This window comes from Vombatus ursinus, unplaced genomic scaffold (genome assembly GCF_900497805.2).
Source record: "Vombatus ursinus unplaced genomic scaffold, bare-nosed wombat genome assembly UNPS02001287.1, whole genome shotgun sequence".
In the NCBI taxonomy this organism is placed as follows: domain Eukaryota; kingdom Metazoa; phylum Chordata; class Mammalia; order Diprotodontia; family Vombatidae; genus Vombatus; species Vombatus ursinus.
In genome coordinates, this window is record NW_020941065.1 from 13,567,908 (window position 1) to 13,585,243 (window position 17,336).

General features: G+C 42.9%; 1 protein-coding gene across 1 annotated transcript in view; it reads left to right on the plus strand.

Annotated features, from left to right (window-relative positions):
- Nucleotides 1-1,243: 1,243 nt before the first annotated feature.
- LOC114044890 (seizure 6-like protein) overlaps nucleotides 1,244-17,336 on the plus strand; it is a 142,048-nt gene continuing 125,955 nt past the window's right edge. Inside the window, exon 1 of the mRNA XM_027864663.1 lies at nucleotides 1,244-1,413. Coding sequence (XP_027720464.1) covers nucleotides 1,326-1,413 — 88 coding nt within the window. The 5' untranslated portion in view covers nucleotides 1,244-1,325. The remainder of the gene's footprint in view (nucleotides 1,414-17,336) is intronic.

The following is a 17,336-nucleotide window of genomic DNA, read 5'->3' on the forward strand; positions in this document are numbered from 1 at the left end:
AAAAAAGTTAAAAATCAGCCCCTGCCCTTAAGGGGCTTACAATCTAATGGAAGGAGACAACATGTAAATAACTAGGTGTATACAAAATACACAGAGAGGAGATGGTGGTCAAGTGGATCTGCTGGGGGGATTTTTTTGCTTTTTTTTTTTTTTTTGCTTTTCGGTGAGGCAATCAGGGTTAAGTGACTTGTCCAGGGTCACACAGCTAGTAAGTGTCATGTGTCTGAGATCAGATTTGAACTCAGGTCCTCTAGACTCCAAGGCCAGAGCTCTATCCACTGTGCCACCTACCTTCCCCTAGTTTTTGTCCATATAGAAAATTCCGGGTGCAGCTAGCAGCACAGTGGATAGAGCACCAGCTCTCAAGTCAGGAAGACCTGAGTTCAAATCCTGCCTCAGACACTTGATCACTTGATACATACTAGCTGTGTGATTCTGGGCAAATCACTCAACTCCAACTGCCTCCAAAAAAAAAAAAAAAGAAAGGAAAGAAAACAATTCCATTTCCCACCTCCCAAACTTTGCACACGTTGTAACTGGAACAAACTCCATCCTCACCTCTGCCTTTAGAACCCTTGGATCCTTTAAGGTTGCCCTTTAAGCCTACCTCTTTCAAGGGACCTTTCCAGATCTCTGCCCAGTTGTTAGTATTATCCCCAATGCCAGAATTATTGTTTTTTTAATTTTGTATTTATCTGTAAATTGCTTGTCCTTCACCCCTCCAATGTTCCTTGAGGTCAGATACTACTTTGGTTTTTTTGTCTGTATCCTGAGCAGCCTGGCACACAGTAAATACTTAATAAATGCTTATTGAATTGAACTGAATTGAATTAGAGGGAAAAGAAGGGTTGGTTCCGGAGCTAGAGAAGTTGGTTGGTGCATTCAAGGAACATTCTAGAAAGTTCTTCTAAGTGAATTCCACATAAATGCAGCAGGGGGTAGGCAGGGTTCATTCCTTCCTTCCTGCCTGCCCTTTCCCTTCAGGTCACTTACTGATTTTTGTGGTCTTTTCATATGTCTCCTTGTTGAAATCATTCCCTTCCTTCCTTCTATTTTGTGTTTGCTTATGTGCCCATGTTGTCTCAATAGAATATAAACCCCTTGAGGGCTGGGACTGTTTCATTTGTGGTTTGTGTCTCCTGTACCTGGCACTAAGTGCTTAATAAATAAGTATTGGATTGGATTGGATTGGATTAAAATGGTAAGATTCTCCAGCCAGACCCCCCTTGGGACAAAAACCTGAGTGGTTTAAGCTAAATAAAAATCCATCTTTGGTTAGAAATAACCAAAGCATTGTTGGAAAAGTGGAGTACCTTGCTTTGTTTATGGCTCAATTCTCTCCTTTGCTGCCTGTGGACATCTTCCACCAACTGCTCTTGAATTTGTCTGTCTTCTTGTCCTACAGGACAAAAGGTAGGTTGTGTTACTTGCCAGGGTGGCTGATGGGAACTTGAATGGGCATGACCCCCCCACCACTCTATTGCATGCTGAGTTATAGGTGGCCCTCAGCTGAGATCAGGAAACCAAGTTCACTCTTGGGCAAGAAAAAGGCAGGTGACTTTATCTGCTCTCTGATCAAAAACTTCACTTGATTCTCTCTGATCTCAATTCTTCTCCAAAGCCAGAGAAGAGACAGGAGGGAAAGTGCTAAGATAGAGATTTAAATGAACTGGTTTCCATGGAGGACAGAGCCAGTATTTTCCCTTTTTAAAAAAAGACTGAGATCCTTTTGGAAGGAACATTAGATCACGGCTCTAACAAGTGAAGCTCCTACCCCGCCACTATTTTTTAATGTAATTCCTAAGATTGGGACATATGTTTCTAGGCAGTTCCCCCAGAGCTGACTCCTTCTAGCTTGTCCTTTCTCTCTCTCTCTCTCTCTCTCTCTCTGTCTGTCTGTCTGTCTGTCTCTCCTCCCTCCCTCTCTCTCCCCCTGCCTCCCTGGTCCTAAAGTCAGGAACACCTGAGTTCAACTCCTTCCTCTAACAGTTACTGGCTATGTGACCTTGGACAAGTCCTTCACCCTCTCAATGGCATAAGCAACAATAAAACCTGACATTGTAGAAAAGGTACCAACCTGCAGGATTGGTTTAGGGATTTCCCTAAAGCATTGAAATTCTATATTTTGAAGAGAGAGACAGACAAAGATAGAGAGATTAGGGTGGAGGTGAGGAGAGATGTTACAGTATTCAAATGAGTTGAAAATCTTAGAACTTCTATGAATACTAGCTATCACCATCATCATTGAAAAGAGTACTTGACTTGGTCAGGGTTAGAAGACCTGTGTCCACACCTTGGCTTTGACTCTTCCTCCCTGCAGGATCTTGCTGGCTAAGTAACTTCCCCTCTCTGAGAGGTAGTTTTCTCACCTGTAAAATGAGGCTACAAGCATCAGGAGTTCACAGTCTAATGGGGGATGTTATTGTTTCAGTCATGTCTGACTCTTGGTGACCCCATTTGAGGTTTTCTTGACAAAAGCACTGGAGTGGTTTGCCATTTCCTTCTCTAGCTCATTTGACAGATGAGGAAACTGAGGCAAATAGGGTGAAATGACTTGTCCAGGGTCACACAGCTAGTTGAGTGTCTGAGGCCAGATTTGAACTCATGAAGAGGAGTCTTCCTGACTCCAAGCTCACTCCAGTCACTGTACCACCTACCTGCCCGGTGAGGGAGACAACATGTAAATGACTGTACAAATACACAGGGTCAATTAGGGATATCAACTGAGGGAAGGCACTAGCGTTGAGGGGAATCACAGGTATTGAGCACCTCTGAAGTCAGCACCTGTGGGCAATGCCTCAGGCACTCCACTGCAGTCATGGCTCTGCAGAGGGTGTTCAGAAGAGACTTGTCCATTTCAATTTTATGGAAGTGGTGTCAGTTTCTTCAGACAGGAACTGTATGTACAATATTTAAATACCTTTTATAATTGAAAAAACTTGTGAGAATAAATGAGGTCATGTGTGTGAAGAGCATCTGGAGACCCTGGCTTTCCAAGGTGTTGGGAATGTCTGACAAAAGTCTCCTTCCATTGTCAGACTTTGGTTTTCTTTCCTGGCTTGCCCACTGCCTGGAGGGATGGGAACAGGGAAGGGGTGGGGGTCGGGGTAGGGGAACAGATTTGAGAAGATGCTACAAAGTGATTTTCTTGGTGTATCCATACCCTCCATACCACAGTGCTAGGGGGCCTCATTGGAAGGAGCAGGGTCCGATTTCCTGCCACCGCCACCCCCATCCCTACATACAACTCTACCCACCTGAGTTGTCAGGCAGAAAAGCAGAGTCCAGCAGCTGGGCGTGCGGTCAGCTTAGTCCCAGCTCAGGAGAGTTCTCAAAACAACGGCAACGACAAAAAGCAACCTTAGTTGCTTAGACTTAGTTAGACAGAGAACGAAGGGCCTGGAAGCTAGGAACCCTGAGTTCTGATGTACCTCTGCCACTAGCTTGCTGGTTGATCTGGGGCACGTCATTAAACTTCTCTGGGGTTAGACATGCAATGAGTGGTGTTTTGGAATGCAATGAGGCATGAAGTTTTGGATCTGGAGTGAGGAAGTGGGGAAGCCCTGAGTTCAAAGCTGACTTCAGACACCTAAAAGCTTTGTAACCCTGGGCAAGTCACTTCATCTGTCTCACCTTCAGTTTTCTTGTCTGTAAAATGGGGATAACGATAGCCTAGACCTCCCACAATTGTTTTGAAGATCGAATGACATCATATATTCCAAGTTCTTTATAAGCCTTAACGTGCTAGATAAATGCTAGCTATTATTATTATCATTTATAAAGCAGGAAGCAACATGGAATGAGAATGAGACAGCTGGATCATAGAATCCTAGAGAGAGAACTGGAAAGAACCTCAGATAGGTGGCACCTGAGTCAGGAAGACTCATATTCCTGAGTTCAAATCAGGCCTCAGACACTTACTAGCTGTGTGACCCTGGGCCAGTCACTTCACCCCATTTGCCTCAGTTTCCTTATCTGTAAAATGAGCTGGAGAAAGCAATGGCAAACCAGTATCTTTGCTGAGAAAACCCCAAATGAGGTCATGGAGAGTCAGACATGACTGAGAACTACTAAACCACAAAAATGAATGAGAACTGAATTTGGGGTCAGAGTATGTGAGCTCAGATCTCAGTTCTGTATCTTCCTGACTATGCGGCATGGAGCAAGTCACTGCCCATCTCTGGGTCTCGGCTTTCTCCTATTTAAATAAAATAAAGAAGTTGAATCATGTGATCACCGAAGGCCAATCTAATCCATCAACAAGCATTTGTTAAAAGTGTAGCATGTGGCAGGCACTGTACTAAGTGCTGGTGATCCAAATACAAAAGGGAAACAGGCCCTGCCTTCAAGGAGTTTACATTCTAACCAGCGAGACAATCTAAGTATAGATAATCACGTACCAAATCAATACAAAGTAATTTGGAGGGAAGAGGTCTTGGGAAAGGCTTTAATTATCAGGTGGAATTGGAGGTGAGGCTGGAAGGAAATCAGGGACTTCAGGAGGTGGAGGTGAGGAGGGAGAATATTCCAGTCATGGAACGCAGATACAGAGATGGGAGATGGAGCAGTGTGTGTGTGTGTGTGTGTGTGTGTGTGTGTGTGTGTGTGTGTGTGAGAGAGAGAGAGAGAGAGAGGTGTGTGTATGAGGAGTATGTGTGTGAGTGTGTATGAATGGGTGTGCCATTGTGTCTGTGTCTGAGCACGTGTATGGGTGTGGGCATGTGAATTAATGTATGAGTGTGTGAGTGAGCATGTGTATGAATGTGTGGGAGAGATGTGCATGAGTATGTGAGTGTGTATGTGTGAGTGTGAGGGTGTGGGTGCATGTGTGTGTGTAAGAGTCTGAGTGTGAGTGTATATGAGTTGTGGGTCAGTGTGTGTGAGTGTGTATGAGTGTGTGTGAGGGCATTTATGAATAAGTGTATGAGTATGAATGAATGTGTGAGTGAGCATGTGTATGTGTGTGTGTGTGTGTATGAATGTGTATGTGAGGGTGTGTGAGAGGTGTGCATGAGTATATGAGTGCATATGAATATGTGAGTTTGTATGAGTGCGTGAGAATGTGGGTGCATGTGTGAGTGTGTGTGTGTATGTGTGTAATAGAGAATAAGCCAACAAAACTGAATCACATGTGCATGGAGTAGGATAGAGTATAATATGACTAGAAGATAGGACGGAGTCAAGTTGTGAAGGGCCTCAAATGCCAGAGCATGGATGCAAACAAAAGCAAAAATATAAATATTCCCCGCCTGCCTTCAAGGAGTTTTCAGTCTAAGAAGGGAAGGGAACATGCCCAAGGGAGCTGAAGGAAGGAGGTGGAGCAGGAGGGTAAGGCCCACCATAGATCTTGGTGGTAAAATCTGGAGAGTCAGAAGCAGAGACAAAAGACCAACCTAGGCATGTTCCCAAAATGGAGGCCTCCCCATAAGGAATTAATCAATGGCAGAAGGAGGTTGGCATGGTGGAGAGAGGCAATGGTGATCTATTGGAGTCTGTTGACTAGAATGGTGGTCACACCTGCACTTTAGGAAAATCACTTTGGCAATTGGGTGGAGGTTGGATTGGACTGGAGAAAGACTTGAGGTGAGGATACCAATTCTTCAGCCATTGTGGTTTTTCAGATGAGAGCTGATGATGGCCCAGACTAGGGTGGCAGCTGGATGAGTGGAGAGAACGGGGCATAGATGAGTGGTAGTGTGGAGACAAAATGACAAGAATATGTAGAAGAGTCAGAGTGGGGAGCCAAGGGGATGACAAGACTGGAAGCCTTAGTGACCAGAAGGATTAAGTTTGGGAGGAAGCTGATGAGATGGGTTTGGATGGGATGGGTTTGAGATGCCTACAGGTCATCCAGGTGGAACTGTCCAATAGTCTGTGATGTGGGAAGAGAGCTTAGGAGGAAGACCAGGGTGGATATATAGACCTGGGAATCAATTGCATAGAGATTATAACTGAGCCCATGAGAGCTAATGAGGTCATCAAGGGAGAGACTAGAGAAATAAAACAGAAGATGGCCCAGGACAAAGCCTTGGGGGATACCCAGAGTTGGGGATGGGGTATGAATAATAATTCAGCAACACAGATAGAGAAGGAGCAGTCCGACAAGAAGAAGGAGAACCAAGAAAGAACGGTATCATGAAAACCCTTAGAGAAGAGGGGATATCCAGGAAGAGAGGGGGTCCACAGCATCAAAGGCTGCCCAGAAGTTAAGAAGGAGGAGGCCAGAGGAAAGGCTTTTAGATCTGGCAACTGGGAGATCACTGAGAAGTCTGTAGAGAACAGTTTCATTGAAATAATGAGGTCGGAAGCCAGACTGCAAAATTTAGCAAAAAAAAGTGAGAGGAGAGCAATAATATTGGGTGCAGACAGCTTTCTCAAGGAGTTTGTTTGATAAAGAGAGCAGATATAGGACAACAACTGGAAAGGTCACTGGAGCAACCAGGTCTCAATGAATGGCAGAACATGAAGAGGCAAGAAAGGAAGAGTCTGAATTCTGTGAGACTGAGGCTCAGACACAGGACATGACTAACACTAGCATAAGTGTGTATTCGATGGCAAAGTCGGCATCGGAACCTTTGACTCCATACCCTGAGAATCGACAGAAGGAACTTTGAAAGCCATTGAGTCATAGGATTAAAGGATCATAGGTTTAGAAATGGAAGGGATCTTAGGGGCTATCTATTCAACCCCTCCCTTGAGTTTTACAGATGAAGAAACTGAGGCCCATGGAAGTTAAATGACTTGCCTAAGTTCATAGGTTCATAGATTTAGAAATAGACTTCAGAGATTGTCTAGACTAACCTCTTCATTTTACAAATGAGGAAACTGAGGCTCAGTGAAATTAAGTTGCCAAGCTCACACAGTTAGCAAGTAGCAGGACTGGGCTTTTGAACCAAGGTCCTCTGACTCCATTTCCAATATCCTTTCCACTATCCCACCTCCCCCATTTTGTAGATAAGAATTCTCAAGCTCAGAAAAGAGTGACTTGGTCAAGGTCACAAAGGTATCAACCAATCAATTCAACAAACATTTTTAAAATTCCTACTATGTGCCAAAGTCTGTGCTAGGCCTATCTATCTACATGCAAATGCAAAAATCTAGTGACAAAGAGAAGGTCGAAGAACCAGGTTTTGAATCCAGGTGATCTGACTATGAATCCAGTGGTCACACCACTGTACCCTTTTGCAAGGTCCTTTTGGAATGCTTCCCTTCTTTGTATCCCTAGTGCTTACTATAGTGCCTGGCACATAGTAGGGACTTAATAAATGTTTACAGACTGACTTTGGGCAGCCAGGTGACGCAATGGACAAAGTGCTAGGCCTGGAAGACTCATCTCTCTGAATTTGAATCTCGCCTCAGACATTTACTAGTGACCCTGAGCAAGTCACTTAACCCTATTTGCCTCAGTTTCCTCATCTGTAAAATGAACTGGGGAAAGAAATGACAAACCACTGCAGTATCTCTGCCAAGAAAACCCCAAATAGGGTCACAAAGAGTCAGACATGACTGAAACAACTGAATAACAATTGACTTTCTGACTGACTGCTATGTTCCCATGAAAAAGGAAAGGGAAGAGAGGATCTTCTAATAGTGAAGAAGTAAATGGAGAAGATAATAGAGATCTCAGGAGATGGAGAGAGAGGGAAGGAGACAGGCCCAAATGCATGCCTCATAGCCTGGAGGGCCTTCCTGTCAACCTCCAATGGGCTTTCCCAGCCAGGGTTAGGTTCCAGTTAGCTAACGGTGATTATTTTGATCCTGGGCACCTCTACAGAGAATGGACACTTAGCAGTGATGAGCTGGACTCTGGGGAAAGGTGGAGAACATCGTGTCTGATTAGCCAGATCCTCTCTGAAGGGCACAATTAAACCTCTCTAATGAGACAGGGCCTCTAATAGCAGGGCTCCAACTTCTTGCTGACAGACACAAAGGACAGGTGTTAGCCTTGCCAGCTCCTTTTCAGGCCGGGGAAAGCCCTGGAAGTCACAGAGAGTGGGTCTGAGTGAGCCAGAGATTGTCTCCTGCTCTTCATCCACCTCCACAAGGTTCATAGTGATAATGCCCTTCAACCTCCGTAGCTACAGGTCAGAAGACTGAGACAGAGCGGGGACTCAGGATAGGCAGTCACCTAGGGGCCTCTTTCTTCCCCTCCCCATTGACATATCCCTTGGCACAAAGACTAAAAGAGAAACAGGAGAAAAGAAAAATCAGTTCAGCAAAACCAACCAATAAATCAAACAAATCTGAGCGTATCTTCAGTATCCACACCCATAGAACATCTTTACCTCTTCTTTGAAAACAAGCTTGAGCATTATAATTAACAGAATTTGGTTTCAGGATTTGCTTTTTCCTTTCCATTCATATTGTTGTAGTCATTGTCTATACTGTTTTACTGGTTCTGCTCATCTTATTTTGCATCTGTTCACATAAGCCTTTCCATCCTTCTTTGTATTCACCACATTCATCCTTTCTTATGGTATAATAGTATTTGAATATATCCATGTACTGTAACTTGTTTAACCTTTTTCTGATCAATGGGCATCTAATTTGTTTCTAGTTCCTGACAACCATAAAAAGCCACTGTTGTGAATATTTAGCTGTGTGAAGGACATTTGCAGTTTTTTCTGTCTTCAGGATCTATGGGATCTCTGAATCAAAGGGTGTGAACATTTTAGTTGCTTCTCTGCATTTAATTCCAAGTTGCTTTCTTGAATGGTCTGACCAATTCCTGGTTCTTATCACCACCACCAAAACTATCACCACTATCTCCTTACCTCTGAGATTCTTTCCTATTTACCTTGTATATGTGTGTATATATGCATATCCTCCCCCTTTTTCTCTCTCTGGAAAGAGGGAAGAGAAAAAGTGAGTGAGTGACAGAGAGAGAGAGAGAGAGAGAGAGAGAGAGAGAGAGAGAGAGAGAGAATGTAAATAGTTGTTTTCATATTGCTTTCCCCATTAGAGATTGTGAGCTTCTTGAAGGCAGGGACTATCTTTTGCTTTTCTTTGTATCCCCAGTGCTTAGCACAGTTCCTGGCACACAGTAGGTGCTTAATAAATGATTGTTTACTGACTTACTTAGAGTATCTATACATTTATAGATAGAAGGTTACTTTTTAAGTTTTTCATCAAATTATAAAGGTGTAAGTAAAAGGGGCTATTAAGATTAAGTCAAAGCTTAAGTCAACCCTCCTGTTTTTATAGAGGAAGAAAGCAACTAGTCAACTAGCGGCAGAGCCTAGATTCGGGCTCAAGCTCTTTTGCCTCTAAATCCCATGCTCTATTCTTTCCAATGTGGCATAATGCCTTGCACATAGTAATAGTTTAATAAATGGCTGTTAACTAATCAATTGACCGATTTATTTCTTCTATGCTGAGACATGTTTCTAATGAACACTTTTTAAATGGAAGAAAATTCTAGGAATTTGTTTTCTGATAAATCAAGTTACATGAGAGAGAGGTAGGTAGTTGGATGAGTGCATCATAAATAAATAGTTGTGTGGACAGATGGGTGGATGAATGAATAGATAGTTGGATGAGTGAATTAATAGATGAATAGATGACAGATAGATGGATGGGTAGATGAATAAATAGACTGTTGGATGAGTAAGTAGATAGATAGGTGGGTGAATGAATGAATAGATAGTTGGATGAATAGATATATCATAGTTGAATAAGGAGAGAGAGACAAGGGGGAAGGCAGAGGAGAAAGAGAGGCAGGAAGGGATACAAGAAGGAAGAAGGGAGAGAGACAGAGAGAGAGAGAGAATATATTAAGTGCTAACTATATGCCAGACTTCATGTTAAATACCGGTAATACAAACACAAACAAATAAGAGCTCAAGAACCTGACATTTAAAGGGAGAAGACAACATATAAAGCAGTGTTTAAAAAAAAAGGAGGGTGGGCCTGGGGAATGCCTGAAGCAGCATGGTGAGAGGAAGATAGAAAGTGAGATCTTTGGCAAAATAACCTAACAGAGCTGGGGACCCAAGGGTAGAGTCTGAGTCTTTGGTAGAAGGGGATTGAAGATGATGGCCAAAGAATGAGCAGTATGATAAGGAGATGATTATTGATAAATGTCTTAATTGAAATGACTGGTTGTAATGTTTAAAGTCAGAAAACTGTAAGGGCTACCAGAAAGTTATTTCATAGAACTAGAAAAAATAATAATAAAATTCATCTGGAAAAACAAAAGGTCAAGAAAATCAAGGGAATTAATGGAAAAAAATGCAAAGGAAGGTGGCCTAGCCATACCAGATCTAAAACTGTATTATAAAGCAGCAATAATCAAAACTACTTGGTACTGGCTAAGAGATAGAGTGTTGGATCAGTGGAATAGGTTAGGTACACACAACACAGTAGTCAGTGACTATAGTAATCTACTCTCTGATAAACCTGAACACTCCAGCTTCTGGAATAAGAACTCATTATTTGACAAAAACTGCTGTAAAAACTGGAAAATAGTATGGCAGAAACTAGGCATAGACCAACACCTCACACCCTATATCAAAATAAGGTTGAAATGGGCACATGATTTAGACATAAGGGATGATACCATAAGCAAATTAGGAGAGCAAGGAATAGTTTACCTGTTATACCTAGAAAGAAGGGAAGAGTTCATAACCAAACAAGAGATAGAGAACATTATGAAATGGAAAATGGATAATTTTGATTACATTAAATTAAAAAGGTTTTACACAAACAAAACCAATGCAACCAAGATTAGAAGGAAAGCAGAAAGCTAGGAAAAAATACAGCCGGTGTTTCCGATAAAGGCCTCATTTCTAAAATATATGGAGAACTGAGTCAAATTTATAAGAGTACAAGTCATTTCCCAATTGATAAATGATCAAAGGATATGAACAGGCAATTTTCAGATGAAGAAATTAAAGCTATCTATAGTCATTTAGAAATGCTCTAAATCAGTATTGATTAAAGAAATGCAAATTAAAACAACTCTGAGGTACCACTTCACACCTATCAGATTGGCTAATATGACAGAAAAGGAATATGATAAATGCTGGAGAAGATGTGGGAAAATCAGAACATTAATGCATTGGTAGTGGAGTTGTGAACTGATCCAATCATTCTGGAGAGCAATTTGGAACTATGCCCAAAGGGCTATAAAACTGTATGTACCTTTGACCCAGCAATACCACACTAGATCTGTATTCCAAAGAGATAAAAAAGGGAAAAGGACCCACATGTACAAAAGTATGTATTATCAGCTCTTTTTGTGGTGTCAAAGAATTGGAGATTGAGAGGATGCCTATCAATTGGGGAATGGCTGAATGAGTTGTGGTATATGAATGTAACATAATATACCATTGTGCTATAAGAAAGGAAGAGCAGACAGATTTCAGAAAAACCTGGAAATACTTACATTAACTGATACTGAGTGAAGTGAACAGAACCAGGAGAGCATTGTACACAGCAACTGCTGTGAAATGATCAACTATGATAGACTTAGATCTTCTCAGCAATACAATGATCCAAGACAATTCCAAAGAACTCATGATGGAAAATGCTAACCACGTCTTGAGAAAGAACTATGGAGTTCGAATACAGATTGAAACATACTGTTTTCACTTTTTTTTGTTTTTTGTTTTCTTGTTCATGGTTTTTCTCTTTGGTTCTGATTCTTCTTTTACAACATGATGAATGTGGAAATATGTTCCACATGATTGTACGTGTATAACCTATATCAGACCGCTTGCTGTCTTGGGGAAGGGGGAGGGAAGGAAGGGAAGTAGAAAAATTTGGAACTCAAAAACTTACAAAAACAAATGTTGAAAACTATCTTTACGTGTAATTGGAAAAAATACTATTAAGGGGGAAAAAAAAGAAAGCTATAAGGGGAGATTTAAAGTTGGTATAAGTCATGGTCTCGGCCTTTGTGGAGCTTATAGTCTGAGAGTAAAACTTATTATGACTCCTTACCTCATAAAATTATCATGAACATCAAATATGATGAGCCCCAGGGGGGCCACTCAACATCTGGGCCTCCAGAAATGTACTTGTGTTCAAGATCCTTTTTGGGTATGGTTGAACATTCAATCAAAACCATAATTCATAAGACACCAACCCCTGTCCCCAGGTGTTTCCTTTCACTAGGCTATTCTCAGCTGATCTTTAGCCAGTCAACTTCTTGGGTTATCTGATGCTCTCTGCTACCGTCTGCTGGGATGCAACAGAATCAAGAATTTGAAAGGTGGACGCAAACGAAAGTGACCATATTGTCTAACCATACACCCGAGGAATTCCCATTATAACTTATCCAACAAGTGGTTTTCAAGCCTCTCTCCATGATGAGTGGTTGCCTTCCTCTAAGTTTACCTTCTAACTACTCTTTACCTACCGTGTATGTATCTATTTATCTACATGTTTCTCTCACTAGAATGTAAGCTGCTCGAGGGCAAGGATTCTGTTTTTGCCTTTCTTTGTATCTTCAATGCTTGACGTAGTGCCCGTTATATGTTGTTGTTGTTGTTCAGTTGTGTCTGACTCTTTAGGACCCCATTTGGGGTTTTCTTGGCAGGGATACTGGAGCGGTTTGCCATTTCCTTCTCCAGATCATTTTACAGATGAGGAAATTGAGTTAAGTGACTTGCCTAGAGCTAGAAAGTGTTTGAGGCCAGATTTGAACTCAGGAACGGAAATCTTCCTACTTCCAGGCCCAGTGTTTTATCCATTGTGCCACCTATCTGCCCCATCAGGGGAACTTTAGGTCAAATCAGACACTCACTAGCTGTGTGACTCTGGGCAAATTCCTTAACCTCTGTCTGCCTCAGTTTCCTCATCTGTAAAATGAAGATAATAATGGCATCTATCTCCCAGAATTGTGAGGATCAAATTAAATAACATTTGTAAAGTGCTTTGCAAACCTTAAAGTACTATTTCAATGCTTCTTGTTGTTAATTCACCCCCAAAATCTCATTCATGTTTTTGGTTGCCACAGCACATTGATTGAAGTCCACTAAGTAATGCAAGAAAGACTAGGTCTGAAAAGTCAGTGATTTTTTCCTCAGATTGTGACATGGAAAGGTTAATATCAGTGTAATTGATCGCTATTATAGCGCATCATCAACTTGATACTAGAAGGGACTTTAGAGGTTATCTGATCCCACCCTCTCATTTTACAGGGGAGAAAACTGAGGCCCATAGGAGTGAAGAAATTTGACCAAGGTCACACAGGAAGTCAGCAGCAGAGCCTGGTTTCCTGATTCCTTGTCGAGAACTCTGGAGGACCTGACTATCTCCTCACTACACAGCCTGCCAGAAGGCCTCAGGCAAAAAGGCACTAGGGCAATCAGCCAGCTTCCCCCATGGCTCTTTATAATTTGTTGATACATTACCCACTGGGCGGGAGAGTCAGGCATTTTTGCCTTTACATTCAAGGCCAGCAGGAGTTCGTGGCACATAATGAGATGAAGAAAATGTATACCAGGCCCCTGGGGAACTACATATGGATTTTTTCAAAGATGCCTCCAGAAACACCAGCTGAATTCTGATGTCCCCCATGATCCCAGCAACCACCCTGAATCCAAGAGATAGTCAGGATTGGAGACAGCATAGTACAGCAGGTAGAGAGGTGGCCTAGGAGCCAGGATACCCTGGGTTCAGGTCCTGTCGCTGATACATGCTGGTTGTGTGATCCTGGGCAAATCACTTACCTTCTCACTGCCCACAAGTAACTCTCTAGGAGTGTTCATTACAGGGGACATACTGACCTGCATTGGTAGAAGGCATTTCCTCATCAGGGAGTTCCCTAGACCAGTAAAATTACAATACCAGTCCCATTCTCCCATAGCCTAAAAGGAAGAGCCTCCAGCTGCTGAAGGAGACCCATGACTAAAGACGAAAGTAGAATGAGTAATGAAAGAAGAGTTGGCAGGCTCTGCCCTTAATTCCCTGTGCAACGTTGAGCAATTCAGGATTCACTCACTGATCTAGATCTCAATTTTCTGCTCTGTGCAATGGGGAAATCGATGGGGGAGCAATGTGAGAGAGTGCAAAGAATGTTGGAATTGGTGTCAAGGGATCTGGGTTCAGATCCTGTCTCTGTCATTTTCTATCCGTGTGACATTGGTCAAAACCACCCCGTTTTGCTAAGCCTTGGTTTCTTCCTCTGTACGATGAGGGGCAGGGAGAGGGTTGGGAACCCAATTGGATGATAAGAATAGTCCAGCTTTAGAGTGGGAGGCCCTTCCTTAGAGGTCAAAACCCTCCTTTACTATTTACTTTCTGCGTGATGTGGGTTAGGTCTCTTCACATCTCTGGTCATCTGCTTCCTCATCTGAAGAAGAGATTGGACTAGAAACCTTGTAAGGACTCTCCTAGCTCTAAGATCATCTGCTTTCAGGTGGCTCCAAAGCTCTGACTCTTTTCTTGGACAAACAGTGGTGGAGAGAAGACTAGGCTTGGGAGCGGGGAACCTGGGCATGGGCCCCTGGTCTGGCACTCACCAAAGCTATGACTGTTTGCAATCTCATTCAGCAGACATCTGTTAGGGGCCTACTATGTACCAGGCACTGCTCTAAGTGCTATTATAAAATATCAAGTGAAAGAGAACTCGGTAATTTATGACTATTATTAATGTTAATGATGATGATGATAAATATTTATTAGGTAAAAGTTTTCTATCTATGACCTTTCTAGGGCTCAGTGTCCTTATATGGTACAGGGTGGGATATTCATCTTCACCAATAAGTCCTATCCCAGTGAGATTTGGGACAGGATTACATGTAGGATGGCAGGGTCTAATTAGATGGTTTCTGAGATCCTAAAATGCTTTGTCTACCTAAGGTGTGGGAAACCACATGTGACCACCCCTGGTCTACATTATTTGAGCTTCACAGCAACTCCATGAGGTAGGCGCTATAATTTTTATTATACACATTTTATGGATGAGGAAACTGAGGTTGAAAGGGGTTAAGTGATTTGTATGTGCACTCACACTAGAGTAGACACTGTCAGAAGCTAGTCTCGTACCCAGGTCTTCCTGCTTTCTGGAACTGTATGGCCCTGGTCTTTGACAGCTGGCTTGGCCAAACATTTCATCCTCCTGCTCTGACCTGACAAGCCTCTTCCAAACTTAACCAAGCTGGTCCTCAGATGACCAAATCATGCTGCTTTATCAGAGTGTGGAGGCCAGCCTGGGTTCCAGATGCCTGTGCCAGGTGGTGTAAGATCTGTCAGGTCTTTCTCCTGTGGAAAAGCTCTGAGTACAGACCTGGGACCATGCCTTAAAGCACCATACAAATGTGAGTTATTAGTATTATTGACTATCTGTCCAAGCGTTGAGGTCACTTCTTTGTGTATGTTTCCATTCGCTGGCACTGCCCCAATTTCCATCTTTCTTGTTTCCCTAACCTCTTAGAATGACTTCCTTTTTGATCAGACTAGAAGGCAGTACACTCTCCCTTAGTGAGAATCTGTCTGAGCAAAGCAATCTGTTTGAGCAAGGAAGAAACCATCAGCTTCCCATTCTTACATACAGTTTGTGGAGAAGGGGAAAGAGGGGAGCTGCAGGCAGCCAAAGGAATGAACAATCAGATTAAGGAAAGAATCCGATAACCTCGCCGGAACAGTGGTGTTCTGAAAGAGCTAGTCTTATAGATAACCACAAAACAGAAATTCATTTAAGTCACAGCCACACATCCAAGTACAGGAGGTGCAGCCATCAGGAATTAGAAGGGGGAATTCCTGCTGTCAGCTGCCCTGAGATATCGTGGCTGGGTTCTTATGATCAGGTATGACATTTTAGGAAGGACACAGAAAACATGGGGAGTATCCAGAGGAGGGCACCCAGAATGGGGAAGGACCTTGAGGCTATGCCGTATGAGGATGGCCTGAAGAAACCCAAGCAAGCAATAAATATTTATTAAGCTTCTACTATGTGTCAGGCACTGTGCTAAGCACTGGGGATACAAAAGAGGCAAAAGATAATCTCTGCCTTCAAGGGGCTTACAATCTAATAGGGAAGACAACAGGATAACAAATATTATATCAAGCAAGCTCTATACAGGATAAATTCACAGAAGGAAGGCATAGGAATTAAGAGAGATTGGGAAAGGTTTCCAGTAAAAGATGGCATTTTGGTTGAGTCTTAAAGAAAGCCAAGGGGGTCAGTAGGCAGAGTGGAGAAGGGAGATCATTCCAGGCATGGGTCAGTCAGAGAAAATGCCTGGAGTTGAGAGATTGGGGCGGGGGGGGGGGTCTTGTTCACAGAACAGCCAGGAGGCCAGTGTCGCTCGATCTAAGAGCACATGTAATCAGGGAACTGGGAATATTTAGCCTGGCACTCATGACAGGCAGAGCCAGATAGACCACATCTGGGGTATGTCCAGTTCTTGGTACCACATTTTGGGAAGTGCATGGACAAAATGGTGAGTGTCCACAGGAGGGTGACCAGCCAGGGAAGGACCTTAGGTCCAGGTCACATAAAGATGGACCAAAGGAACTAGAGAAGAGAAGACTCAGAGAAGGCATGACAGAAAGTTCCAGAACTTGAGAATGTGTGAAATACAGTGAGTTTCCAGGAGGCAGAAGTAAAAGCAACAACAATGACAGCTATCTCTAAGTGGAATGGGCCACCTAGGGAGGTGATGAGCTCCCCATCCCTGGAGGACTTCGAGCAGTGGCTGGAGCACCACTTGTTGGGAACACTGTACAGGCGGATCTTGTTCAGGTATGGGTTAGACTAGGGAGCCTTGGAGGTTCTGTCCAGGTATGAGATTCTGTTGATAGTTGCCATCAAATGTTTTCAAAGTTGTCATGTCATGTGGAAGAGAGATAAGATTTGTTTCTATTTGGGTCCAGAGGGAAGAACCAGGAGCCATGAATCGGTCAAAATGGCAGAGAGACAGGTTTAGGCTTGATTCAAGGGAAAACTTCCTAACACTAGGTGTTAGCCACTGGGTGGCTTAGTGGATATTACACTGGACCTGGAGTCAAGAAGACACAAATCTGAATCCTCCCTCAGGCATTTACTGATTGTGTGACCTTGGGCAAATCACATTCTGCCTGGCTCAGTTTTCTCGCCTATAAAGTGGGGATAATAATATCTAGCTATTAATATTATTGTTGATAAATGCTAGCTGTTCTTCACTCTTAGTACTGTCCCAAAGTGGAATGGGCAGCCTTGATTGGTAATGGGTCCCCTCTCCTTGGAGATCTCCAAGCAAAGGCTGGATGGCCGATTGTCAATTCGTTACAGAAGATGGCTGTTTTTCAGGCACTGATTGGAGCTGAGAGGTTCTGAAGGCCCTCCCTGCTCTGAATTTCTGTGAGTCTATTAGAATGTGAAAAGTAGATGCCAGAAATGGCGACAG